Consider the following 12155-nt stretch of genomic DNA (forward strand, 5'->3'; position numbering starts at 1 on the left):
AACAACTTTGAAAAAGAACAGAGTTGGAGGATTAACACTCCCTGATTTTAAGACTTACAAAGCTACACTAACCTATGTAGTGTGGTATTGGTGTGAAATAGACAATAGGTCAATGGAACAGAATAGAGTCCAGAAATAGACTCACCTGTGCTTTAACAACTGATTTTAACAAAGGTGAAGAGGCAATTTAGTGAAGAAAAGATAGTCTTTTTAACAAATTGTGCTGGAGCAACTGGAAAGCTATGTAAGCGTAAAATAAAAATGTTTTGATCCACACGTCACAGCATATACAAAAATTAACTCAAAATAGATCATAGACCAAAATGTAAAACCTAAAAACTATAAATCTTTTGGAAGAAAAAATGGAAGAAAACCTTTGTGACCTTGGGTTACACAAAGATTTCTTAGATATGACAGTAAAAAATCATTATCCATTAATCACAAACTGAGAAATTGGACATCATCAAAATTAAAAATGTCTACTCTTTGAAAGACATTCTTAAGATAATGAAAAGATAAATCACAGAGTGGGAGAAAATATTTGCAAATCATATATCTGATAAAGGACATGTATCCATAATACATAAAGAACACTCAAAACTTAATACAAAACAACCCAATAAAGAAATGGGCAAAAGATCTGAATGAATACTTTACCAAAGATGAAATACAGATGGCAAATTAGCATAAGAAAAGGTACGCAGCATCATCAGTCAGGAGGGAAAGGCAAATTAAAACCACAGTGAGATACCACTAGACATCTATTAGAATGGCTACAATTAAAAGGACTGGCAAATACCAAGTACTGGCAAGGTTGTGTGGCAAGTGGAGCTCTCATACACTGCTGGTGGGAGTGTAAAATGGCACAGCCACTTCGGAAAACAGTGGGCAGTTTCTTAAAAAGTTAAACATATACCTACCGTATGATCTAGCCATTCCACTTCTAGTTATTTACCAAAGAAAAAACAAAATGTATGTCCATAAAAGCAGTTGTCCACAAATGTACATTTAAAGTCTATATAAAGGCAGCTTTATTTGTAATAGCCAAAAATTGAAAACAACCTGATGTCCATCAACAGGTGAATGGATAATAAATAAGCTGTGGTATATCCATACAATGAATACTACTCAGTAATAAAAAGGAAGGAGCTACTGATACATACTACAACATAAGTAAATCTTGAAGTAATTATAATGAATGAAAAAAGCCAGACAAAAAAAGAGTACATACTGTATGATTCCATTTATAAAAATTATAGAAAATCCAAATTATTTTATAGTGATTGAAAGCATATTAGTGGTTGTCTGGGGACTAGAAGAAGGGGTGGGGGGAAGGAGACCTTACAGTGGGCATGAGGTAACTTTTGGGAGTGACAGATTTGTTCATTACCTAGATTGTGATGATGATTTTTATGGGCATATACATATATCAAAATATATCAAATTGTACTTTAAATATATGTAGTTATAATTGACATATTGTATGTCAATTATAAATTCTCCTGAATGCTTGATTCTTATTTTGTAAAATAATGAGCTTGACTAGCTGTTCTCTAAAGTTCTCTCCAGGTCCAATATTCAATATTCAAGGATTCATATTATTCTTTCTAATCATACATGGAGGAAAAAAGTAGAAATGAGGAGGAAAATAGAAGAAAAGGGGGAATGTTTGATTCTAGACTCTAGACAGGCACAAATCTCCTTACAGCAAAAGTAAATTGTCAAAACTAAGATACATCCCCACATTTTATAAACTTTAGGTATAAAAATATTTTAACCAGTAGGAGGCATGTCATAAAATCCAAAGTACTAAAGAACAAAATCTCTTATACTTAACTATAATATTTTTGCATTTTTTGAAGTTTATTCATATACACTCTCCCTCTTGATCTTGGCCTAACCCATGAAGGCAGCAGATTACTTACCACTTGTCAATGCACTTCTGACAAAAGCTGTGAGCACAAGGCAGGATGAGGTCAGCTCGACCATCCATACAGATACAGCACTCCTCCTCGTCAGTCAGCTGCTTTACCCTGCAATGTGAAAACTGAGCTGGAGCAATGATATTCTCTGTTGTCACTGTGCAGTAAACTTTGTTTCCATTGCCTTAAAAAGCATTATCAAGCATCTATGTGCCCTCAACATAAAGCACAATATGACTCATGCAATATCAGAGTAAATTAACTTATCTTTTAGGGATAGCAAATATATTAGGGATGAAGTACTAGAGGGGCAAATTCCATAAAGAAACAACTGGATAAAAGATAAATCCTGAGATGGTTAAAAGGAAAATATGGACCAAAACTGGAAAATAACTTAGCCCATTTTAATCATATTGAATTTTTATAAATGAATTCAACCAATATATGATTTATTCACCATGCAGGATACAAAGCTTTCTAAAATAGGGATCCTGCCATCAGGGTCTTGTTATGCTACTGCTGATAATGGGCATATAAGTGAAAGAATAGCTTAGTCTTAAGGATCAGGTGCTTGCTGTATGAAATACAAAAGAGTTAGAAAGCAAAGTTATTTGTCCTCAAAGAGCTCTTTCATCTTGGGAAGAAAAGAGATATTGAACCTTCTACTCCAGCCACAATTCAGAATGCCCCTGAATGAGCCAAGGACCTTTGTATGTGGTGTTTTCCTTTCCTGGCATACCCTTGTGAGTTTGGTAAACTCCAACCTCAGTTACTCAGCTCAAGATACCATCTTCTCTATGCTCTCAAAACCAACATTTTCGTCAGTTAAAGGACTTAAATACTATATTTTATTTTATTTTTTAAATTTTTTAATTTTTTTGCGGTACACGGGCCTCTCACTGTTGTGGCCTCTCCCGTTGCGGAGTACAGGTTCCGGAGGCGCAGGCCCAGCGGCCATCACGGGCCCAGCTGCTCCATGGCATGTGGGATTTTCCCGGACCGGGGCACAAATCCGTGTCGCCTGCATCGGCAGGCAGACTCTCAACCACTGCGCCACCAGGGAAGCCCAAATACTGTATTTTAATTGGCTATTTATTGGTTGGTCTGTTGGTTGGTCTATCCATAAACTGTAAGTTCTTTGAATACAATGAGTTTGTCTGAGGTTCTCAATACATGTTTCTTGAAGTGATTTTAATTTGCTTTTAATCTTTGTGCTATTCTGTAATTTTTAGGTTTACTTCATCAAGTATGTACTACTTTTATAATTATACAAAAATTAAATGTTTCAAAGTATAGCCACTGGACTATAAGCTTCTTGAGGGTAGGAACTATCTCTAACATGTTTTTATTCCCTGCTGTGCTTTACCACTGTATATAAGACATTATATAGTATTTTAAAATCTGTCAATTTGTATATAGAAGATAAGCAAATGTCAAATGTGCATTACATGTAGTAAGTGCTAAGTAAAGAAGGAAGAAATCAGTATATTTCAAACTTGTCAGAAAGACGAGGTAGAAAAAATGATAGGATTTTGACAGACAGAGGACATTCTATGTGAATAAACAAAGCTATAGAGGTAGGAAAAAAAACCCCCAAAACTCTGTATATGTGTGTAACAAGGAGGCTAACATCATGCTCCTGGGAGAAAAATAAGAGAAAAGATTGCTTAAGTATAGCAGAGATAATCTAATCCTTGTATGTCAAAATAGTAAGTTTAAACTTGTTCTGACAGAGTTTAATCAAGGGGAAAGTGAACCCCCATTGGAAATAATGCTGTAGGAGATTAACTGGGAGAGCAGTATGAAGGACAGTCTAGAGGGAGGAACACCAATCAGATCCTTATTTCAGCAATTCACCTGGGAGATAATCAGGGCCTGGTCTAAGCGGCATTACAAAAGACAAATCATCAGGATGTGGTAATAGGTTAAATGCTATGCTTTAGCAACGCATAAAAGAGGGCAGCCCCTGAATTGAAATGGGGAAACTGAATGAAACCCTAGATGGATGTGGATCTAATGTATTTGAATTTTTCTATCTCTATTCATTTAAATGTTTAAATGCCTTTTAGGTGCCACGTATTGTGACAGATCCAGAAGAACTAGGGTCTCTGCTCTTGAAGAGTTTACAATTTGTGTCTAAGGATATGGACTTGGGTGTCAGTAGCAGAGAATATAACTGAATCCATAAAGAGTGACAGAGTCCTGAAGGTTAGAGTTTAAAACTGAGGAGTAGAGGGTTACAAAGAACAGCATTCTGGATGGAGGTAAAAGAAAGAACAGGAGACACAGAAGCAGCCAGTGGAAGCTGTACTATGTTCACTTTTCTTGCTACCTTCCTAGCAATACAGTGACCAGAAGAAGGAAGGAGGAAGAGACTTGCTCTCTTTGTCCTTATTAGACCACTTGTAAAGTGGAGAATTCAGTTCTCTGCCCCCTACCCTGAAAGACAAATTGACAAATAAAAGATCATCCAGGAAAGCCTCTGGGATATAGAAGAGACCTGTACCAACAAAGGCCGAAGGAACTGGGGAGGCTTATCCTGGAGAACAGAGGCTCAGTGAGAATCTGATTTCTGTTTTCAAGTATTTGAAGGGCTGAAAGAGAGAACAGACTTGTTTGGTGGATTTCCAGAGGGCACTGTCACTGAAATAAGTAGAATACAGTAATAATTTAAGAGTAATGATAGTTAACTTTTACAGACTTTTTTTTTATGGGCCAGGCACTGTTCCAAGCATTTTATTTATTTAATTTATTTATTTTTGGCTGCGTTGGGTCTTCGTTGCTGTGTGCAGGCTTTCTCTAGTTGCGGCGAGCGGGGGCTACTCTTAGTTGTGGTGCGCGGGCTTCTCATTGCGGTGGCTTCTCTTATTGTGGAGCATGGGCTCTAGGCACACAGGCTTCAGTTGTGGCTCATGGGCTCTAGAGCGCAGGCTCAGTAGTTGTGGCACATGGGCTTAGTTGCTCCGTGGCATGTGGGATCTTCCTGGACCAGGGCTCCAACCCGTGTCCCCTGCATTGGCAGGTGGATTCTTAACCAATGCACCACCAGGGAAGCCCCCAAGCATTTTACATATATCAACTCACTTAACTCTTCCAAGAGTCCTATGAAGTAGATCTTATCATTGTCATCCTCTTAAAAGATGAGGAAACTGAGGAAAGAGAGTTTAGTAACTTGTCCAGAGTGACATAGTAAGGAGTAGAGCCAGGATTTGAACACAGGCAATTTGGTTCTAGAATCTGCTGTGCTGCCTCAAGAGAGCCAGATTTTGGCTCGGAGGAAAATAATGCAAAAGGAAAAATTACATAGTGATTAAAGCTATTTGTGAATCAAAAGGCTTGCCTGTCTGAGGCAGTGAGGCCCTTACAGCTGCAGGTGTTCATGTACAAGCTGGACTACCACTTGGCTAAATGTGGTTAAGTCTCACTATGCAAAGTGCTATCCATGGATAAGCAGTAGTGACAACACCTAGGAACCTGACAGAATCTCAAGCTCCTTCTCAAAACCAGTGAATATTAAAGTTTAAGAAGCACTCTAGTATAGGATCTTCCTGCACCAGAGAGTACTAATGCAGAGATTGCGAGGATGGCTGTATTGCCAGACAGGCCAGAATGTGAATCTCAGCTAGGCCAATTTCTAGCCGTGTCATTTACTTGTCTAAACCTGTTTCTACATCTGTAATGAACCAATAATTGTATTCCTATGGGGTTGTTGTGATTTAATGAGTTTATACGTGTAAAGAACTCATCACAATGCCTAATACCCTACAAGTACTTAATAAATATAAACCACTAATAGAAATAGGCACCAGATGTAAGGCTGAACCAAATAAATACCTCTTAAGATCCCTCTCAACTTGAAAAGTCTATTTTTCTATGAACTAAGTATATCAGGGTGTAACAAAAAAACCCAAAAAACATACAAAGGCAAGAAGCATCCCTAACCTACCAATCAGGCATTGAGTTTCCCAGTCGCAAGGGCACATGAAAAGGAATAACACTCTTACCTCCTTCATTACAATGACTGCAATAAGAAAAAAGTATTACTTTCAATTAATTTGCTACCATCGAGCTTAGTAAGTACTATTTACTAGTAAATACTATTGTCAACTTTCAAAATACTCAAAAAAAAGTCACCATTCTGAAGAGGGAGAGGAAAAAAAGCAGAAAATCAGACGCCTGTCTTTGAAAGATTAACTTTACAAAATACAGAAAAGATAAGCCAAAATCCTGCCTATAATACTCTAAAACTCATTTGGCATTTCATCAGCAACACTTGTACAGCCCAAACGTAGAAAACCAAACAATCCTATTAAAAGATAAACAGGAAATGATAAGTTAAAATACAATCTTACTACAACAGAGTATTTGGAAACCAGGTGGTTAAGAATGGATAGGAAAATGCAACTGTAAATGGAGCAATAAAAAAGAAGTTCTTGTTAACCATATTCTTAACTTCAAGTTAAAAGACACTGTCAATTCAGATTTGTGCTGTCTACCCTGTATGACAATAAGACAGGATGTCAACATGTCTGGACCCACATAAGCCTTTTTCCAATGATGCATTTATAAAGTTAAATTATGGTCATGGTTGTCAAATGGCAACAGGTGGGAGCTTTCACATGCCAAAAGTATTATAGAGAAGGAAAAGAAAGTTTAGATAGAACAATAATATATTAGGCCTGAGTAAACAAGCACCATCACAGAAAACGCTGTCTGACTTCATTTCCTTCTGGTAACTCAGTACATGCAATATGTGCACCAACTACTTGTTCATTCCTGAATGGACTGCCAAGTCCTGGAGACGGTATTTACAATGTTAATGCTCCAATTAGTCAGATATCTTTAAGAAAAACTGGAATGGTTTTGCCAGATTCTTGGACCTAATTCCCTGAAGAGCTTTGGTTGTCTAAGAACCTAAATGCCTATTATAAGAGGGGTATTAACTAACTATATCCTTTGTCATTAAATGCAAGCAAGTAGAGCGCAGAGTGGATTCATGGAAACTAGATTGACAGAAACATTACCTGGTGTGAGCCACCTTAGTTTTTCTTTAATTTGGCACTCTAACAATGTCCTGAAACACAGAATAATCCAAAAGCAGATCTGGGATATAATATCAACTGAGACAAAAAGTAATGTGATTTAAGATGTCACGGAGAACACCAGCAAAAACATTTATGCGATTTCAGTACTTTGCATGTTGGAAAATAAGAGAAACATGTTATTTATGAACTGTATACCTTCCCATCCAAAGACTAGCCTGACAAGATGTTACAGATGATGAGTTTTCATCAGGGTCTTCAGAGGTGGAGCTCTGTGCCAATACTCCTGCTGCTTGACTTGTGATGTCTTTATAAAGCTGAATAAACTGGTACAAATTCATGATCCGTGATGCTTCCACAATGCCACTGCTTTTGTTAATCTAAAAATACAAAGAAAATGAAAAAATTTTTTGATAATTTTTCTGATCGATTTTTCCCAAAAAAGGGGAACAAATATTTAGTCAAACATCCTAGGAAACAGAAGTTTTCAAAGTTTGCAAATTACCTAACAAGAGAGCAAAAGTCTGAGCAAATGAATAATATCATGTCCCCTGCATTTGTGGGGTTCAAAATATACAATATTATCTCATGTGATACTCAAAATAACCTGTAGGGTTGATTAGCCATCATCCTGTTTAGTTGTTGAGGTCAGGCAACTTTCCCAGAATTAAGAAATTAATTTTAGAGATCAGTATTGACAATCCTTTTCATTTTAAAAATTTCTTTTTTTAAAAAATTAAGGTTCAGTTTTTTAAAATATTTATTTATTTATTCATTTATCATTTATTTTGGCTGTGCTGGGTCTTAGTTGCGGTATGCAGGATCTTCGTTGTGGCACGTGGGATCTTTAGTTGCAGCACGCATGTGGGATCTAGTTCCCCGACCAGGGATCGAACCCGGGCCCTCTGCATTGGGAGTGCAGAGTCTTACCCACTGGACCACCAGGGAAGCCCCTACAGAATTTTTTAATTAAAGATTTATTTGAATCCAACAACCACATGCCATTCTACTATAACTGAAACAACAGATTTCCTTCTTGAATATCTTAAGCTCTATTATATAACAAACTTACAATCTGGAGACATGAGAAAGTGAAGTACAATAGTTAGGTTATATTAAAAAGACATGATTATAGCAACAGTTCAATATTTTGAATAAAATAATAATATTTGTAACTAGCATTTATTAATTATTACTTGAGAAGGCAGTAAGAGAAAAAACAGAATCAAGTATGAATCAGATTCCATACTGTGAAAATGGTAGAACCATCTCTAATAATCAGAAAATTCATTAAATTTGGGGAAGGTAAGGTCTCTACAGAGATGCAAATATGTAAGATTCTTTGTAATAAAAGACTATACATGGGGTAGAGAACAAATAAATAGCATTAAAGGTGATAGGAATTTATACAGGCTTACAAAATAAGACTTTCAGGGTTGAGGAAACTGGGCCAGTCTTCCTTTGGAACTGCACAGTTTAGAAATTAGGGAATAATTCATATAAACTTAGTATTTAATAGCAAAGCTCATCAAACTGCAATTTTTTAAATTGAAGTATAGTTGATGTACAATATAAGTTACAGGTATACAATATAGTGATTCACAGTTTTTAAAGGTTATACTCCATTTATAGTTATTATATTAGCTATACTCCGTGCTGTACAATATATTCTTGTAGCTTATTTTATACCTCATAGTTTGTACCTCTTAATCCCCTCCCCTTATATTGCCCCTACCTACCCACCCCTGCCACTGGTAACCACTAGTTTGTTCTCTATATCCGTGAGTCTTCTTTTTTGTTATATTCGCTACAAACTGTAATTATTATAATCATACGATTCACACAACAAATATTTATCGAGTACCCATTATGTGGGTGTTACAGGTACTATGGACACTGCTCTAGGCACTGGTGACATAGTGTGTAAAAACCAGACAAAAATCCCTGTCTTCATGGAGGTTACACTCTAGGTAGGAGAGACAGACAAATAAAATACAGATTAGATAAGATGGAAATAAGTGCTATGGAGAATATTAAACAGAGGAGAGAAAATCCTGAAAGGCTACAGGGAAGGCCTTACAGAGTAGGTGACATTTAGGAACTAAAGAGGTGCACGAATCAGTCATATGGATATCTGGGGGAAAGAGCATTCCAGGATGACAGTCAAGTGCAAAGGCAGAAGTGAACCTGGCAAGGAGCCAAGGGTGGCTGGAACAGAATGAGAGAGAGAGGAGTGGTTGAAGATAGGGTTAGAGAGTGAGGTGGGGACAGAATGTATAGAACTTTGCTGTTCATAGTAATGACTTTGGTTTTTACTCCAAGGGCATGGCAAGTCACTGGAGGGTTTTGAGCCAAGGAGTAATAAGATCTAATTTCATTTCAGATTATAAGTGGAATAGACTGGCTATTGTGCTGAGACTAGACATAATGGGGACAAGGGCAGAAGCAGGGAGATGAGTTAGAAGGCTATTGGAATAATCCCAGTGAGAGATGATAGTTGCTAGGAATAAGGTGATAGTAGTGACAATGGTAAGAGTTGGTCACATTCTGAATATATTTTGAAGAGAAACCTGACAGGATTCACTCATACACTGACTGTGGGGTGGGTATAAGAGAGAAAGAAAGAAAGTCAAGGATGACTCCAAGGTGTTGGTCTAAGTAAAAAGACGGATGAAAATAATATAATTCATGAAACTTCTTAACAGCCACCTTAGTCCATAATTTTAATTAACCCATTAATTTTTCTAATATTATTCCCACAAAATATTCCATTTAAACATTATTTAGATTATTTTTTATAATGTTTGAGTATAACTGTCACAGCAGATAGCAGATACTCAGGATTAAGGTCTTACTGTAAGTTGGCTTTTAGTTGCTTAAGATTAAGAAATATAAAATTTCAGTCTACCATCAGCTTTTTATACTGGACTTTAACTCTTTTTTTCTAACATTAACAATGACTTCTCATAGAGTCTTTCAAAAAGAAATTAAGAAATGCAAATAAAACATTTCTTTAGATCTAAAATCAAGAAAAATTATACAAATGAAAGGTCTGATTGCCTATGTTTTTAATACTTTTGTTTTTGTAACTTAGAATCTTATTTTAAGGATGATGTTTAATCACCATAAAGATATAATGGTTAGAGATACTGAGGCAAAAAAAATTCTTTTGACTAATAGTAAAATCAAACATTAATGCTGTGTTTGCCAAAGAAGAGCAACAGAAAACTAAGGGATCAGAAATCTGCTACATTCATATTCCTACAGTTTTCTACAATTTCTACTGGGCCCTTAGATGTGAGCTGAGTAATTTATAAAACAAAGATGGAGAATGTAGTTTAGGTACTATACTATATCAATACACAAGGAAAGCTTCAACCTATCCCAGTCATTTAAAATGAGAATATTTCTTCAACAGATTTTTGTTCACTCAACATATATTGAGTTCTTACCAGGTACTAAGCATTACAGGCTGTAAGAGATACAAGGATGAATCTAGACAGAGTTCCTGCTCTCACGAGCTTACTATCTACTAGGGAAACTAAGAACCTAAATAAATAATTTTAGTCATAATGTAAAATTTAATCATGAAGTATAAATAAAGTGTTTTTGGAGTTTAGAAGAGCCAAAAGAATTTCTTTAGGTTAACTTTATGGATGAGATGGTATTTGAGGTGGACCTTTAAGGAGACCTCAAATTTAGACATGCAAAAATAAAAGATGTGGCAGAAACTACTGGCTGATTATCCAAATGCCATTCCCACTTTTTACTGTGCCAGTAGTGCTCTAATTTTGTTTTGGAGACTACCACTCCCTGAAATGACTCAGGAGTCAATGCTGGTCAGTCTCATCTAAACCAATCACAGTAATCACATCCCCTCTGCCAGTGTAGGTGTATGAAGGGGAATGTGAACTAATATTGACCCAATGAGTTTGAAAGAGGGATCTGCTAGGTCTTTGAATTAACCAATCCAGGAGCTAATTTACATTAGGGTTTCTTGATAAGTGAGAAAATAAATACTGTTTCTGTTTAAACTGGTGGAATAGGGTTTTTTGTGACTTGTATCTGATGGCAATTTAAACGACAGAGGAATGGACATTCTAGATGAGGGAACTCAGTAAGCAGAGGCATCGAGATAGGAAAGTAACAGCTATACAGCCTTAAATTAGTTAAGCCTGGTCAGACTGTAGATTGCAAAAGGGGATAGTGGTAAAACAGAAAACATAGCTTGGAGCCATATTGTAGCAGGCCTCAAATGCCAGGTCAAAGAGTTGGGACTATTTTGAAGCCAAGGAAGAATTGTTGAGGAATTTTAAACAGAAAAGTGATCTGATGAGAGCTGTGATTTAGAAAGGTTATTCTCACAGCATCATAAATTAGAACTGAGGTGGAGTCAAGATGGCAGTGTGGGAAGACGTGGGGTTAGCGTCTCCCCACAACTAGGGTGACTGCCAGCCACTGGTGGGAGACTCTGACACCCAAGGAGATGGGAGGAACCCCAAAGTGAATTGGTAGGACATATGGGGGACTGAGGCGGGAGGACAAGGGGAGGCCAGACAGGATCGGTGCCCTGAGGCCAGGGAGATCAGGAGAGGCAGGCGGGAGGGACTCTCTGGGAAGAGTGGGAGAGGAGTGGAGGGCAATTGCCCTGCCCATTCGGGCCCGGGGAGCCTGATGAGCTCCCAGGCCGATCCCCTGCCCTCAAAATCCCCTCCAGGCCACGTGGGTCCTTGGAGGTACAGGAGGGAAGCCGAGATCAGGAGAGGTAGGTGGGAGGGGCCCTCCCAGACCAGAGGAGAGGAGGGCGTTTGCCCCACCCATTTGAGCCCAGGAAGCCTGATGGGCTCCCAGGTGAGGTCCACTGCCCTCTGAGACCAGGGGTGGGGGGGCACACCTGGGCCTCTTCTGTTCCTTGAGCCTAAGCTCCACCCCCCACAGCCCACAGAGCCTTTTCCAGCCCTGTGGGTCCTGAGCATTGTCCCCGCCCACCACCCAAACCTCACCAATGCTTAGGCCCCACCCTCCACAGCCAAGGCCTCCCCCCAACCCTTTTTTTTTCTTTTCCTTCCTCCTCGTTTTTACTATTGTGGTACTGATGTACCTTCTGGTTGTTGATTCATCTATATTTTCATTTTTATATTCTTCCTAACATATCTGTTAGTTTCCCAGTCTAATTTTATTTTTTACTTTG

At 37.8% G+C, this 12155-nt stretch overlaps 1 protein-coding gene across 2 annotated transcripts in view; it reads right to left on the minus strand.

The window, feature by feature from the left end:
- RNF141 (ring finger protein 141) overlaps positions 1-12155 on the minus strand; it is a gene marked incomplete at its 5' end in the record, with an annotated part of 37236 nt that overhangs the window by 12717 nt on the left and 12364 nt on the right. For both annotated transcript variants that reach the window (XR_013811004.1, XM_079709030.1), the window contains 2 exons: positions 1926-2033; positions 7163-7344. Coding sequence is in view for 1 of the 2 variants with exons in the window: in XM_079709030.1 (XP_079565156.1) it covers positions 1926-2033; positions 7163-7344 (290 nt within the window). The remainder of the gene's footprint in view (positions 1-1925; positions 2034-7162; positions 7345-12155) is intronic.

Source organism: Hyperoodon ampullatus, assembly GCF_949752795.1.
Source record: "Hyperoodon ampullatus genome assembly, chromosome: 7".
In the NCBI taxonomy this organism is placed as follows: Eukaryota; Metazoa; Chordata; class Mammalia; order Artiodactyla; family Ziphiidae; genus Hyperoodon; species Hyperoodon ampullatus.